This window comes from Falco punctatus (assembly GCF_963210335.1).
Source record: "Falco punctatus genome assembly, contig: scaffold_22, whole genome shotgun sequence".
Lineage (NCBI taxonomy): Eukaryota > Metazoa > Chordata > Aves > Falconiformes > Falconidae > Falco > Falco punctatus.
The window spans coordinates 345,671-362,372 of NW_027660223.1; the positions used below are offsets into that span (position 1 = coordinate 345,671).

Genomic DNA, 16,702 nt, shown 5'->3' on the forward strand with positions numbered 1-16,702 from the left:
GCTGTGGAGGATAACCTGCCTGGATGGAGCTTGGAGCCTGTGGAGAGAGACTGAAGGTCCTGGGTTTCTTGAGACCGGCAAAGTGGAGCCTCAAGGCACTACTGTAGTAGTGTGCACCTGCTTAGAAAGGGAGTGTGAGAGATAAAGGAGTGATTCCTGATATCGGCAGGAAGAGAACAACTCCACAATGTGCAACTTGGAAGGATATGATTGGATGTGAGGAAAAAAACTGTCCCTCTGAAGCTCTGAGGGTTGCCCTCTGATCCCAGTGTTCACCCAGAGGGAGCCTGGATCAGCCCTTGGCTTTGACCTTCAAGGAAGAATCAGGGATGAGTGCAGAGTCATCAGTGAAGGCAGACAAACAAGGGTGTGAGGGCTGGGTGGGAAAGAAAGAAATGTGCCAACCCCCAGAGTGGAAAGAGGTGCCACATGGACAGTGTAGGGCAACTTGCAGTGGGGATGGCCCAGGGCTGCAGCAAGGCTGAATGGCCCCGCAGGGGTCTGAGGCCTCTGTCCCCCTGGCAATGGTAGTTGCCCGTGTCATCAAGGTCTGTGACAGGAAACTTGATTTGGAGGGTCTGTTCTGCCTGTAATAAGTAACTAAGGGTAATTTGCTGATCAAATGGGCTTTTAACAAAAGGAATGATCTTGCTGCAACAGATTTGAGAACCTTCTGTCTGGCGAGAAATGAGTTAACTGTTTACCGTGAGGTTGAGAGATGTACCTTCACAAGGCCAATGTTAAACCATAATCTCATGTTACTATGACAACCTTTGTCTTCGTCTAGACCTTAGTGTAAAAATAGATTAGTTTTGTAATATACAGCTTCTTGCTACGGGACTGAGAGCATAACTGTTTGCTTAAACCGGCTTTGAAGCTGAGAATAACAGGGCTGTGTTACTTGTCAGAATTTGCGAGCCTGGATGGAGCTGCGCCTCCTCGGACGCCCAGCGCGCTGTTTTTGCTTTCCTGCCTTAATAAATACTTAGTGAATTTATTTCGGACTCTAGTTATTTCAAATTCAACTATAACAGGCCCCAGCATCATCCATGCTGTAGGTGTGTGTGTCTCTAGGCACAACCATAGACAAAGTCTAACCTGTCCATGGACCTTGTTGAATCAAAATTTTCAGGCTTACATCCCAGTTTGATTCTTGATGGGGTAACCAATGAAAGGACTTCATGGCCCTCCTAGTCCTAGGGCCTTTCTGCTTCCTTTCTTCTCATCCCTTCATCAGTTGATGGGAAGAGGGGAAGGAAGAGCAGGTCAGGCATCTGGGTGTCACAGACTGAAAGGGGGGAGCTAAACTGTTACCTTCAGCTCTTTCCCAGAGGCCTTAAATCTTCCATAGAACTGGAAAGCACTGACATTCTTCCACCACCCACTTTTAGCAAAGAAGTTCATACTATCCAAGCAGAGCATTTGTTTGCATTCTGTTTATAGCTTCAAGCACCCCATGATGTGGAGGCTGGTCATTGCGTTATCTCCTGCCAAGAACATTCTTATTTCCACATCTGACGATTGCCTATCACATTCCTGCCAGGCACCACAGCTCCAAGACTGGCTTCATCCTCCTGACCACCTCCCCGTTGGGACTGGCAGGTCACTAGGAGGCTCCCAAGGCCTTCCCTTGTGCAGGCTGAACAAGGGCCTTGCCCTCAGTTTTCCCTCCCAGGAAAGTGTTCCAGCCCCTGAGCATCTCAGTGACCCTTCACTGAACTCACTCCCAGTCATACACATCTTCCTTGCTGTAGTGGCTTGTCTCTGGCCAAAAGCCCAGCAGCCACCCAGCTGCTCCCTCCCTCCTTCCCTCCCCAGTCAGGGCCCAAAAATGAACACAGTCACAGACAGGTGGTCTAACAAGCAATGAGTACGGGGCACAATCACTTCCCGCCCTCTCTTGGCAAGGCACCTCTTCATACGCTCCAGGGCACTGCTGGCTGCCTCTGCTACCAGGTCACGGGGTGGGATTGTGTTTTGCCTTCTGTCCCCCAGCACCACCAGGGCCTTTTCTGCACAGACACTGCCCAGCCAGGCAGGTCCCAGGCCCTGCAGCTGCAGGGTGTTAGTCCATGCGAGGGAGGTGCAGGCTCTGCCCTTGGTCCGTCCTGCACCTGTGCAGCCCCTGACAGGGCGGCCACCCCACCTGCCAGGGTTCCCCTCCATGGCATCCCTAGGGCACAGGGATGGTCCTCGCAGTTTGGTGCCACCGACAGACACTGTGAGAGTTGCCTCCACTGGATTATCTTTACAGCTCTTGAAGTGTAAGCAGGAGAGTCCCCTGTGCTGCCCACAATGCCCCAGTGTGTCCCAGTGGCCTCCAGGTGGGGTGTGAGCCCTTCCCCACTGCTCTCTCAGCCTGACCATCCCGCTGGTGTTTTACCCATCTCTTTCTGTACGCACACAGAGTGTCATGGCCTCACTTGGGCAGAAGAACTCTGATGAAGACCATGACAAGAGTTTTGCTGAAGCCGAGGGAAATGACATCCACTGTGGAGCTCCTCACGCACAACTGCAGGCTGTCAGGTTGGCGAGGCAGGATTTACCCTTGGGAAATCCACCTGGACAGTTACCCGCTCCGGTGCCAGGAATGTCACCCAAGGGGACTCTAACTGGTGGCACACCCCTCACCATGGGGGTTTGTGCAGCCTGTGGTTCCCCGAGCTGCACTTACGGACTCCTTCCAAGACAGTTGCAACACTTGCTTGTCCTTTCTCACAAGAGACCTCTGCCTATAAAAGGAGCTTTCAAAAGCCATACTTCAAGGAAATACTGATTTTATACCAGAACTTCACCATCATTATTACAATTATACCAGGTCCTTATTTTCCCCCATCTTTAACATATTTGCACCTGAGCAGGAGACAGTGACGACTTCTGAAGTCATCTTTTCAGCAGACTGTCTCAGCAAAGGCTCTTTCAGTTATTCACCAGTTTTCTCCTCCCTTTATTCTTTGGACTTACAGGTACCTCTCACCTGTGCTGCTGTTTTTACTTCAGGAAGGAAAAGCTTGCATGTCTCCCCAAAGCCAAACTGTCTCCTTACCCAACTCTTCCCCTGTGTTTAGATCTATATTTCCGTATCTAGCACCTAACAGATTTCTCATGAGAGTGTCCCTTGCAGAAAGGCACCTCATCAGAGACAGCTTGGACATGGCATCTGCTTGTGGAGGGTGTTGGCTTATTTATGACACTTGATCATTCTTCACATTGCTTGCAGATTTGAAAAAGTGTTCAGCACCTGTGTGCAGCCTGTCCTCTAAGGCAAACAGGTGGGGATGGTGCAATGGAGCTGCAGCACCCACCTGCAGAATTGAGGGGAGAAGTGTGATGTAAGGAGAAGGGATGTGAGTCCCAGGGGACAATGAGAAAAAGGGTGGTCTTGGGGACATTCTGAGCAAGGTTGTCCATCCTGCGTCAGACCTCAAGGGACTGCGTTTCCTACCAGTCCAGACCTCCTCAGGAGAACCTCTGCATCATTATCACTTGGAGATTGCTGCTAGAACCTCCCCTCTAACCTAAAAAGTAGCAAAATATAACCTATGAAATAAAATATAATTATTTTCAGTTGCACTTTGAAATCTCCTTTATCTACATGAATGGAACAGATTCAATTAGCTGCACATGTCTTGAAGACTTGAAGGAAATGACAAAAAGGCAAATACCTCGTTAGGGCATTGGGGGCTCCTGCCATGAACCTGAGCTACTGAGAGCAGACTGAACCAACCACTCAAGGAATGTAAGTCAGAAGCAACACTGAAAATACCTTCAAACATTGATGGGTCCCGCTGAGGGCCGTTGCTGACAAAGCGTCCCCATGGACTCGTTAGAGGAGCTAATTAGAGGCCAGAACTGCAGGTAGGCAAAGGCACTGTGTCGGTGGCTGTAATGCTGCAAAACACATTTGGATTTTTTTTAATGAAGCAGAAAGACCAAGCCCCAACCCTTGGAAGCTCTTGGAGGGCAGAACAGAAGACCCTCCAAATCAAGTTCCATGTCACAGGCCTAGATGACATGGGCAGCTGCCATTGCCAAGTGGACAAATCCCTCAGCCCCCAGTTGGGCCATTCAGCCTTGCTGCAGCCCTGGGCCATCTCCACCGCAAGTTGCCCTACACTGTCCATGTGGCACCTCTTTCCACTCTGGGGGTTGGACTCTTCCTTGCCTTCCTACCCAGCACTCACACCCTCATTTCTCTGCCTTTTCTGAAGTTTCTCCCCTCATCCCTGCTTGTTCCTTGAAACTCAAAGCCATGGGCTGATCCAGGCTCCCTCTGGGTGAAGTCTGGCATCAGAGGGCAACCCACCAAGGGACATTTCTTTTTCCTCACATCCAATCTTACCCTTCCAAGCAGCACTTTGTGGAGGTTCTGTCTTCCTGCCGCTATCAGGAATCACTCCCTTATCTCTGACATCTCTGACAGCACCCTTCAAGCAGGTGCATGCTACTACTGTAGTGCCTGAGGATCCATTTTGTCGGTCTCAAGAAGCCCAGCACCTTCAGTCTCTCTCCACAGACTCCAAACTCCATCCAGGCAGGTATCCCCCACAGCCTCTCCAGTTTTTCCCCACTCCTCCAGAATAAGAAACCTCAAAGCCCAGGCACAGATAATCTGGATGTGGCCACAACAGTGCTCTGTCAAGGGGGATGATGCTGAGTCAAGGGGGATGATGCTGAGTCAAGGGGGATGATCAGTCCCTCTTCTGAGTGGCCACCTATGGTGAAAACCTCCAAAGAATCACCAAAGGAGGACAGACAATGGCCAGGGAGGAAAGGGAAAGGAGGGGTGGGCTGCTTGCGTGGGAGGATACAAGGGTAGTCAAGGAGAAGCAATGTTGTGTGGGAAAGGTGGGGAAAAGGTAGGAAAGGGTGAAGAACAGGAATCAATAGGAACCAGCCAAGCAGCCCTGCATCTGAGCAGCAAAGCTTGGAGTGGGAAAGGAACGTCCCAGGTCATCTGCCCAACTTTCTGTTAGGCTTCAACAGCCGCTGGAAATCTGAGTGATTTCCCTCCCATCATGAAGGCAAGATTCATGGTGGATGGAGATCCAGAATCATTCATGCTGGAAGGGACCTCCCGAGGTGTCCAGGCCTACATGCTGCTCAGAAAACGATCAGTTATGGGGTTGAAGCAAGTAGCTCAGGCTTTCCTTCAAGTGGGGCTTGAAAAGCTCCAAGGATGGACATGGCACAAGCTCTGTGGGACATCTGATCCACTGCTTGACTGTCATCTTGGGGAAGGACATTGTCTTCCCTTGCTTCAGCTGATGCCCATTGGCCCTCATCCTCCCATCATGCACAATAGGCAAGACCCTGGCTGCCTTTTCCTGCTGATATGACCCAAGAAGATATGGGAAGGCTGTTATTAGGTGTTCCCAGACCTCCTCTTCTCCTGGCTTTGCACCTTTCAAATAAGGCCCACGGCATCCTGGGCTGCATTAGGAAGAGCACTGCCCAAGGGTTGGTGGAGGTGATCTTTCCTCTCTACTCAGCCCTGCTACAATTTGTCTTGCTGACTTGCCCTTGATTTCTACTTTACCAGCGTCACCCATACTTGACTGAAAGGTGCCGTCCACATTTTTCACCATTCCTTCCTTGTCTTTCTGTTCAAAACAAGTCCAGCAAAGCATTTCTGCCATGTTGGTGGGGGATCATCTTCCACTTTCCAATCAACCTAACCCTTGAATTAAACCTATTTCTCTAGTGGTCTAAAGGAGATGTCGTTCTCCTTCTAACCTTCCTCAGGAGGTTGAGAGAATCTGAGCAGAAGACCTTTGCACATGGAGGAGTTAGTGATGAGTGTCACAGAAAATCAGAGCAGGCCTGTGCTGTGCTCCACGTACCTCTTGGCCTTCAGGCTGGGCTGTGCTGAGTGTGTCCCTGGGTTGCAGAATAAGCCATATTGGAAGAAGAAATCTGCAGGAAGATGCTGGTGGATGGCCAACCTCACGCCCTTACCTTTGTCTGGGACTGCAGTTACCAATTCCCAAGTGAACACCTCCTCTTAGAACACGAGAAGTGATGACTAGAATGGGTTTCCCTGGCAGAAAACACTTCAAGAGCTGACAGGAGCAGTGTGGGATAAGCCTTCTGCAGGCAGGATCTGCACCACTTGCTGCACCACTCTCCCAACGCTGGAAACTCCGTGTTCCCGGCCTCGGAAGGGACGGCATACAGCTGACACGGTTGTCTCTGTGTGTAGAGAGTTTGCTCTAACCAAGGCCATTGGAAATGACACTTTGTCTCAGAGTCCAAGTGCCTTTCTTACTGCAGCCATAACCGGCTGGGCTGCTGATGGCCAGTCCCCCAAGGGAACTGGACACTCCAGGGACCTCAAACTCACCTTCATGGCCACGTGCCTCCTACTGGCCTATGAGCTTCTCAGATGTAATGGGTGTCATAATGACAGCCCAGACCATCAGCCTTCTTGTGGCCTTGGTTACTCCTTGGTCAGCGGTTCCTGAACTGGAGAAGGCAGTGATAAAGAGATGCACAGCAATGGAAGAGATGGGCAAGGACCCTGCAGGTGCCATGAAGGCTTTGCAGGAAGAAGTGTGAGGAATAGCCCCTATAGCTGTGCAAAATGGAATGGCATTAGATATGAAGCTGGCGTCTGAAGGCAGAGTCTGTGCTGTTGTTAATAGCAGTTGTTGCATATACGTAGATCAAAGTGGGAGAACTTCTACAGATACAAAAAAAGATTTGGAAACATCCTAATATTTGTCATGAGTCCCAGGAAGTTCACACCTTCTCTGGAATTCAAGACATTGGGAATACGCTGACTTCCTGGTTTCCTGATTTACAGCTCTGGGTTAAGAAGTTCATCCCCAGATGCCTTTCTCCTCTTCCTCTGTGATCACTCCAATCCATTCTACCGATGTAGCTTCTGCTTTAAGGTTCAGAGAGGAAAAGTTGGACTGTCTTTCAGTAGTGTCTCTAATATTCCCTATGGGCAACTCTTCAGTTGTGGCAATAGACCTCATGGGGATCTGATTGAACTAACAATTATAGAGCTGAGAAATGTATTTTTTATTTATTAATTTCTATAACACTCCCCCCCCCCCCCCCCCCCCCCCGATATGTAATCCCTCTTTTATTCCTGTTTACGCCCCGTTCTCTAAGGAAAGCAGGCAATAATTACTGCCAAGAACTTGTTATATTCAGCTGCAGAGTTGGTTGAAGAAGTCTGATGTCAAGTGATGTAAGTCTCATGGGGCTGAGGAAAAAAACAGTGGGGCTGGAGAGCTGAGGAGCAAGGCTGTCCATGCAGTGTTTAGCTCCAGGGACTGCTTTTCCTACCTGTCCGCATCTCCTCAGGAGACACTGTGCATCAATAGCAACTGGAAAAGCCTTCTATCATTTCTCCAAAGTGCTCATTACCTGCCTTCCTCTTTCACTGTACGGCTGAAACCTAACTCATTAAGTGTAGGAGCCAAACTTGAAGACCAGATGTCCCTGATGGAAGAGATACGGCTCGTAAGGGCTTTCTGCCTCGTAATGAGCCCAGGGTGTCTGTGGTGCTGTGAACTGCAGGTGTTCAGAGGAGATTGAAGAAACCTCTCAAGAACACCAAGTCAGAGGCAAAGCCCACAGCTCCTGGAAGCGTTAATGGGCCCCGCTGTGGGCCATGACCGAGAAAGCCTCCCCATGGCCCTGTTAGAGTCCATCCTTGGAGGCTGTGAGTGCAGGAAGGCAAAGGCGCTGTGCAGGCAGCTCTGCTGCTGAGCAAAGCCTTGGCTTGCTTGATGAAGCAGAAAGGCCAAGCCGTGACCTGCAGCCTGTGGGGAGGTCAGTGCTGTCCGTCACAGAGGGCTCAGGGCTCTTCCTGGAGACCATGGAAGGTGGGCATCCAATGCCCAGTGAAGGACAGCAATGGCACAGAAACTTCCAGCTTCCCGGTGGGGCTGCAAGGAGGCAACGATGCCCCCGTGCCGTGAGGACATCATGTCTTGTCATGGCCCTCAGAGGCAGAGACAGCTGCCTCAGCCAAGGGGACACAGACCTGGGTTCTACTGGTGCCTTCCAGCCTTGCCAGTGCCCTCTGTCATCTCCACCACAGGCTGTCCTACATGGTTGGAGCCCTGCCCCTGTTGCCCTGCAGGCTGTAGGCACCATCTCGCTGCCCTGCCTTGCTCTCACCCCAACATTGCCATACCTTCGCTGAGGTACCTCCACTCTCACCGGCTGTTCCTTGAAACACAAACCATGGGCTGATCCAGGCTCCCTCTGGCTGAGCCCTCGCACCGCAGCAGGACCCCTGGAGTGACAGATCTTCCTGCTGAGGTCCAGTCTCTGCTTTCCAAGTTGAAACTTTGTGACATTTTTTCCTCTCTCCTGCTGTTTTCCACTGCCCAGGAAAGGTTTACCATCTCAGAAAATACCCTTCCCGCGGGGAATGCAGCCAGGAAGCCTTTTTTTATGCTCTGCTCTCTCACCAGAGAGAAGGAATACTCCCATGGTCTCCCAAACCACGTAACTGCTGCTGGCCTTTCAGCTTCTCCCTGGGACATGACCAAGCCATGTGCCTGCTGCTGTCCCATCATGTCCCCAGGTGCAATGGACGTGACAACCCCTATCCCAGCCCTTCTCCTGGATGGGGCCTATGGGGTCCCTTGGCAGAGGGACTGTCCCAGCCACGTTCCTGATGCTGGCCTGTCACCTCCAGAGGCAGAAATGACCTCACAGGCCCCTCACAGCCAGGCACGTCCTCCTGCATGAGGAGTTCCTGAGACCCAGGTGCCCTCCTGATACTATACTCTTCCATCACCCTCCTCATGGCCCACAACCCGACCACAGAAAAGCAGGCTTGTTTTTCTCAGATTTATCAAATACCTTTCCCGCAATCCATTTGAGTGGAGAAACATTTTTCAAATGAACGCCTCTATTTGTGTTGACACATTCTATATATGCTCTTATATCTCTGTGGTCTGTTTTTCAGGTTGGACTGACCGTTAACTGCGCAGCTGAGGCAGGGTCAGCTAGAGCAGCCTGCTCAGCAACTCGTCTAGGTAGGCTTCCAATACCATAGAAGCACAGAAACAGAGAATCATTGAGGTTGGAAAGGACCTTAAAGATCATCACATCCAACCGTAACCTGAGTATCAGTAAATCATCACTGAACCATCTGCACCTGTGTATTTTTGAAACAGCTCCAGGGCTGGTGATTCCACCATCTCCCTGGGCAGCCTGTTCCAATGCTTGACCACCCTTGCAGTGAAGATGTTTTTCCTCATATCCAATCTGAACCTCTCCTGGTCTAACTTGAGGTTGTTGCTTCTTATCCTGTCACTTGTTATTTGGGAGAAGAGACCTACGCCCACCCATCTACAACCTCCTTTCAGGTACTTCTAGAGAGCAGTAAGGTCCCCCCTGAGCCTCCTCCTCTCCAGACTGAACAAGCCAAGTCCCCTCTGATACTCTACAACAGACCGGGGCTCCAGACCCTTCACCAGCCTTGTTGCCCTTCTCTGGACATGCTCCAGCACCTCAACATTTCTCTTGAAGTGAGGGGTCCAAACCAGAAACACAGTGTTCAAGTTGTGGCAGGTCACCTTGTCCCAGAAGGAGATCAGATTCGTCAAGCAGGACCTGCCTTTCACAAACCCATGCTGGCTGGTCTTGACCTCCTGGTTGTCCTGTGCTTACTGTTGGATGTTGCTCAGGATGATCAGCCCCACAACCTTCCCTGGCACTAAGATCAGGTTGACAGTCCTAGGAAGGATCCTCTTTTCTACGCTTCCTTCATGTGGGCACCACTTTGACTAACCCCCAGGCTTCTGGTGCCTCCCCACTTAGACAGGACGCTTGACAGTCACCCCTGTGGTGATGCATTAGAGAAACAGACCAACGATTTTCACAGTGTTCCTGGGTCACGAGATGTCCATAGCCAAGGACACTTTCCAAAGCACTTTGTCCTCCCTGGACATGAGGTTCACCTGCACCACAGGTCCTCTGGGGCTGCAGAGACAACACAGACAGACATGTCCTCTCCTGCCAGCACTGCACAGCCCAGCCCTTTGTCCCTCTGGTCTTCAGGACAGCTGGGTTTGCTCTCCTTAGGGACATTTCATTTCACCGTTACAGTGCCACCTTCCAACCACCCCAGTATGCTCTGCAGCAAAATTTAGCATGCATGGGACTTTGGGTACTTGGTACCCGCTGGTTTTGTTACATGTTTGATCTTGGCCCTGGTGCCACAGCTGAGGTCCAGTGCGTCTCTTCTCTGACATAAAGAACCTCAATCAGGGAGAGCAAGGGGCCAAACTCTTATTTAACCAGCCTGCGGAAGCCTTGGGATCAATGACCTCACATCTTACTGGGGACTTTAATGACCCTGTGGGTTTACATGGCAAGGGTTTGGGAGCGGTCATGGGGTTTGTAGGGCTGACAAAGGTGAGAAGAGGTCAAGAGTTGGCCCCATGGCCAAGAAAGCCACATTCAGCTGGCTCTGAAATGGACCTGCTACTTCCCTGAGCTCATAAGAAATTCTAGTGGCACCTCTGTGAAAAACCAGTGGAAGAAAGGACATAACACAGTGTGCAGCATTTGTAAGAGAGAGGCGTGAGAAACAGGGCACAGGAACAGCCCTACAAACACCAAGTGAGTGAAGAAGGAGGGGGGGCAGTGAGGGAGAGGCTTGGTGGGCTCATGGAGGCCAACGGTCAACCCACTGACCCCGATGTTCACAGGTCAGCACAGTGACAATGTTCCTTTAGGTGTCTGTAGGTTCTTTACATCAGCATTTTAGCACCACTGCCAGATGGGCCAACAGCTGTGATGCTCAGCTGGATCTGAAACCCTGCGTCACCCCTGTCCACCTTGGCTCTAGGAGCAAAGAAATGGTGGAGTCTCATCTCCCAGGGGCAGTGAGGCAGGAGAGCAGCGGAGTGCAGGTGCCAGGCCTCAGGGTGGCAGGCTGTGGCCGATACTGGGAACTTTCACTGGGCAGTATCACTCAAGGGAGAAGAATTCAGTGCAAGTGGTCGCAAGGAGGCCATGAGGCCCAGGGCCACAGGACAACTCGCCTTCTCATAGGCCTTGGTGGCAGAGACAATGGCCGTACGCAAGGGGACAACCCTTGGGTTCTCTTGGTGACTTCCAGCCTTGCCCGTGCCCTTTGCCTTCCATCTCACGCTGTCCTACGCCGTCCCACAGCTGCTGCTTTTCCCCGGCAGGCTGCAGGCACCCATCTGGCTTCCCCACCTTGCTCTCACCCTGCCCTTGCCACACATGCACCGATGTCTGCCCACCCTCACACGCTGTTCCTGCAAACACACACACATGGACTGATCTCAGACTCTTCCAAGGCTGCGAGCCTTTCAGCTTCTCGCATAGACACGAGCAAGCGGTGTGCCTGCTGCTGTGCTGTCATGTTCTCAGGCAGCAGCGACGTGACAAGCAAGAAATAAGCCCCTTGGTGGGGTGAGCCCAGGTCCTTAGGCAGAGGGGATCTCACAGCCCACGTGCCACCCAGGGGCCTTCTGCTGGCCTGCCCGAGATACGGGCAGATGGAGCTTAACAGCACGTGTCCCAGCCATGAGTCAGGGGCTGCCCTACGCGCTGTTTCAGGCAGAGGTGACCTCACCGCCCCTTTCCCAGGCACATTGCTGCTGTTGGGCTGTCCCCTCCGCAGGCAGAACTGGCCTCACTGCCCCCGTCACAGCCATTGGCTTCCTGCTGGGATGTGAGTCCCTGAGACACAACTGACCACGAGATACCGTCCTCAGCCGTCACCCTCCCCATGGCCCAGCACCCAGCAGATGAAGGGAAGCTTCTCTCAGCCAATTTATCTCATGGATTTCCTACCCACAGTTTGGGTGGAGAAACATTCCTCAGGGGAACTGCTCTGTTTCTGCCGGACCATGCTTTGTCTCTGCTTCTGCGCCTCTGTTTTCCTTTCTTCCCCCTGCTATCCCATCCCAACTGAGCTCTCCAGGGAAGTGAGTCGATGAGTCCTAGAATATCTCAGGTTGGGAGAGGCCCCTGTAAATGCCCTTGTCCAGCTGTCCTGCTGAAGGCAGGGTGAACTGGTTGGCATCGCTCAAGGGCTCTGCCCACTTTGGCATCATCCACAGAAGGGTCTGAAAAGCCACTTTGTCAACTTGTACTGGGAGACAATAAAGACATTCAACACAGTTGGCCCAACTGCTCGCACTGGAAGATGCCACGAGTCAGTGGCCACCAGGAGGACTTGACCACTGGTGACATCTGGCCTTGAGCCCCTGTGGCGTATGATGCACCGACTCTAGGAGCGGATCAAAGGCACGAAGACACCTCGAAGACACTTTATTAAAATCAAGCAAGCCTTTTACACCTTTGCAGGGGGCTGACGTGTCAGCCTGGGACTGTGCTCAGCAATTTTCCACTCTTGGCTCTTTTTTTATTACAGACACAGCAGCTCAGCAACTCCCTTTATCTACAAGGCCACGAGCTCTGCAGACCACTCCCTATCTTGAAGTTCCTCTTCCTGCTCCCATGGCTTCCTTCCAACAAGCATAACTGTGTCTCTCTCCCAAGGTCGGTTTTTGCTCCCTGACGCCGTTGAGCTAGCTCGAGACATAGCCACAAGCCCCCAGCCAACTTCCCACCCACAGCATCCTCCATTTCTTCACTCCAGAAGTCACCCATCTGCCTATGAAGAAACTGCAGGAGAAAAAGTCAAACCCCTTGCAAAGGTCCAGGTACAAACCATCCCCTTCTTTCCTCAATACGTATGGGTGCAGAAATCCCAAAAGGCTGGATGTCTGCCTTTTGCCAGGACCCCAGAACCTCCCTGATTGCTCGGACACATTTGAGGGCACCATCCAGAAAGGGTGCCGTGATCAGACAGAGGCACTTGCAATGAGCCTGCCCAAGGCGGGTGAGATGAATCTCCCTGGGACAGTGGCCTTTGTTCCTGCAGTCACACACAGGAACGGCGGTGCCCTGGGAGGTGTCCCCACCTCAGCTGGCCTCACGCACTGCTGGCGTGGTTGAACCCCAGCCTCATGCACACAGGGGGGCTCAGAGGCACGAGCCCGTCCCTGGCACGTGCGGAGGCAGAGCACTGCAGCGGGCACAGTGACTGCCTGGCCTCCTGCTGCCCCTGCCAGAGGCTGGCAGCACCTCAGCCCGGGGGTGTCGCGCCCTGCTCGGCACCTCGCGGAGATGGCCCTCGTCATGAGCAATGGGCACGGGGACCTCGGTTCAAGGAAGCACGTTGCAGTGCTGCATTCAGGTGGCTTCCACAAATCCAGAACATTTTATGGAGGCCAGCACCGTCACAGAGTGCCCGTTGCCTGCCCCTGCCTGCGCTCACAGGACTGCCACGCGGCACGGCGGTGACCAAGCTGCCAGAGCACTCAGGCCTTACACCAAGGCAGGGGGTCAGAAGGGGAGTGTGTAGGTAGAAGGAGGACAGTATTGGAGAGCCAAGGGCTGCTGTTCCCTGGCAATGCTGCCATGCCAGGAACTTTTCCCCTCCGTCTGTGGACTCAGGAACTGTCCCTGCAGCTCCAGAAAGGCCTTGGAAGGAAGAATCCCAGGAAAATTGAAGTTGCTTAATGGCCCTTTGGTTTTGTTAGACAAAGAGACAGCAGGGCACCTTCAGAAAGGAAAATCACAGAAGAAATTAGAATGGGAATGGCCACTTTATCAGAAATTAAATACCACAAGCAAATGCAAAAAATTCAGAAGACAGTCTGGGTCTGTGATGAATTACATTATAAACGCTATTCATAATGTTAATGCTTCAGAAGAACATCCAGCTATCAGTTTGCACATTGCACCCTTGAGCTCCTGGTTCCTCATGCTGTAGATGAGGGGGTTCAGTGTTGGAGGCACCACCGAGTACAGAACTGTCACCACCAGGTCCAGGGATGGGGACGAGATGGAGGGGGGCTTCAGGTAGGCAAAATACGAGGTGCTGACAAATAGGGAGATCACGGCCAGATGGGGGAGGCACGTGGAAAAGGCTTTGTGCCGTCCCTGCTCAGAGGGGATCCTCAGCACAGCCCTGAAGATCTGCATGTAAGACAGAACAATGAAAACAAAACACCCAAAGAATAAAAAGGCACTAGCCACAATAAGCCCCACTTCCCTGAGGTAGGTGTGTGAGCAGGAGAGCTTGAGGATCTGTGGGATTTCACAGAAGAACTGTCCCAGGGCATTGCCTTGGCAGAGCGGCAGTGACAGTGTATTGGTCGTGTGCAGCGCAGCATTGAGAAACCCACTGGCCCAGGCAGCTGCTGCCACGTGGACACAAGCTCTGCTGCCCAGCAGGGTCCCGTAGTGCAGGGGCTGGCAGATGGCCACGTAGCGGTCGTAGGCCATGACGGTGAGGAGAGAACACTCCGCTGAAAGGAAAAAGACAATCAAGAAGAGCTGTGCAGCACATCCTGAGTAGGAGATGTCCCTGGTGTCCCAGAGGGAGTTGGCCATGGCTTTGGGGACAATAGTGGAGATGGAGCCCAGGTCGAGGAGGGAGAGGTTGAGGAGGAAGAAGTACATGGGGGTGTGCAGGTGGTGGTTGCACACTACGGCGGTGATGATGAGGCCGTTGGCCATGAGGGCAGCCAGGTAGATGCCCAGGGAGAGCCAGAAGTGCAAGAGCTGCAGCTCCCGTGTGTCTGCCAATGGCAGCAGGAGGAACTGGGTGATGGAGCTGCTGTTGGACATCTGCTGCCTCTGGGCATATGGTCCTGTCACAGGAGAAAAAGACAGTGATAATTTATGGGAGACTTCTGCAAGCAAAATCAAAGCCATTTCCCACAGACCATCCCCCCGTCACACACAGACATCCCTCTCTTTTCTCAGAGACCTTCCTGCAGCTGTGTGGCTGCAGCCCTGCTTGGTGCTGGCCGTGTGGGCGATGAAGAGCAGGGCATCTGCCCACGGGCTCTTGACCAGCCAGCCCCACTCTGCAGCAGTGGGTGGGGGCAGGGACCAGTCCTGGTGTTTAACTTTGTCCTGTGAAACCAGTGCCAACGCAGAAGGGCTGGTCAGCATCTGCAGCGCCAGTGCTAAGGAACGGGAAGGGTGAAGGCATTTTAAGAGAGTTTTAGTTTTTTTCACAGCTCCCCCCCATCTCTCCTGTTGAGTATTCTCGGATGTCAGAAAAGCAGAGCATTTTGGCTGCCCTCCGGTGGAACAGAGTGAGGTCTGTGAGGCAAGAGGATTGCCTGTGGGTGAGTGCCCAGTGAGGGGAGGTGGTCTGTCCATCTGGTTCCCAGTTTCTGTGGGCTTGCACCTTCCTGAGATGAATGGTGGCCACACTCCCATGTTACCCTGAAATACCACAAGGCACTGCTGAGAACAGACTGACCCACCACAGACCAGTAAAGGTTGTAGACGTTCATCAGAACTCAGCATCCCACCCACAGCAAAGGATACACAGCTCATTTCACCCTCCCCAACAGCGTTTTCTCCATCACAGAAACTCTACGCTTCTACGTGGGGCTTTCAGATCACTAATGGGTGCGAGGGGACAGGTTTCCATTCTGGAGGGCAACTCACTGCTTGGAAGGGAACTTCAAGGAGGTAGCCAAGTGCCCTAACAAGAGCATCAGATTGAGGGAGAGCCAGCCCCTTGCCCAGCCCCACATAGGGCATTGCCCACAGCCCCACAGGTGAGAGGAAAGCTGGGACACTTGTTCCCATGGACACACCTGCAGGAGAGGACCCACAAGGTCAGAGTGTGACTCTGCAGCTGAAACACCCATCCCCAGAGAGCCTGACAGCAAGAGCTAGAGAATAAAACTAACCCCAAAAGGCAGAGAAAGAAGTAAAATTGCACTGATGGTCTAGGTAAGAGTGTCCAGGGCGAGCGTGCCAGGCACTGAGGGCAGCGTTGCCCTTGCCCAGCTCTGCTCGCCACCTCCCCCACACCAACATTGCCGGGCAGCTGCTCTCAGCCCCTGTGCTCTGCAGAGGGGCCGGGGCACGTGGCTGCAGAGCTGCACCGCGGCTCTGCTGGAGCTCTGGCTGCAGAGGGGGGGGCTCACACCTCGGGACCCCCAGCCCTGAGGGCAGAGGCTTTGCTGGGGGCAGAGCAGCCAGGGGGATGCCTCAGAGAAAGGGGTCTGCACTGCACATGGTCAGAGAGAGCTTTCTGATTCTCCTTTCAACAACAATTCTGTCTGAAGTTTCCTATCAGTCCTTGCAATATCCTGGATGTCAGGAGATTTTCCTTGTGGGAGGTATCTCCCTGTGCCAGGTCTTTCCCTGTCAGCGCTCACAGACCACATCTCTGCCTCTGTGCACTGGCCCCGCACAAACCTGCCTGTCAGGGCACTGGCTGGGCGCAGGGTCCTGTCCGCAGGGGGAAAAGGGCAGCTCAGAACGACCCTGATGGCTCCAGCAAAGGTGCTGCTGCTGCTGTTCATAGGCGGAGGAGTGGCTGAGGGCACTTCAGGAGGCTCCTGGCAGACCTCCTCATCACTCAGAGTTACAGCTGGCAGTCTCAGGGACATCTTCAAACTCGAGATCTCCATTAACATTTCTGCCTTCGCTCTCCTGCCCCCAACAACAGAAAACTGAAAAAAACAGATTGAGGAGAGCCCTGGATTTATCACAGCAATCCCTGCGCTGACCTTCGATACGAAAAGTCTCGTCCAGACATATTCTGAGGGTAACCTATACTTGTAAGCAGCGCTCAGCCATGCAGCACACTCTCAACAGCAGAGAGATCCTTCCCTCTCGGGGCTCAGTCCATACGCCCCCAGAG

At 52.7% G+C, this 16,702-nt stretch overlaps 1 protein-coding gene and 1 long non-coding RNA gene across 2 annotated transcripts in view; both read right to left on the reverse strand.

Annotated features, from left to right (window-relative positions):
- Positions 1 to 16,702, reverse strand: part of LOC308057551 — a 332,648-nt gene that overhangs the window by 87,772 nt on the left and 228,174 nt on the right. The gene's annotated exons all lie outside the window — the stretch shown is intronic.
- Positions 13,714 to 15,377, reverse strand: LOC308057555 (olfactory receptor 14A16-like; the record flags this gene model as incomplete). The annotated part of the gene is made up of 1 exon (XM_080411635.1): positions 13,714 to 15,377. The coding sequence occupies exon 1, from the start codon at positions 14,740 to 14,742 to the stop codon at positions 13,714 to 13,716; it is 1,029 nt and encodes a 342-aa protein (XP_080267761.1). The 5' UTR covers positions 14,743 to 15,377.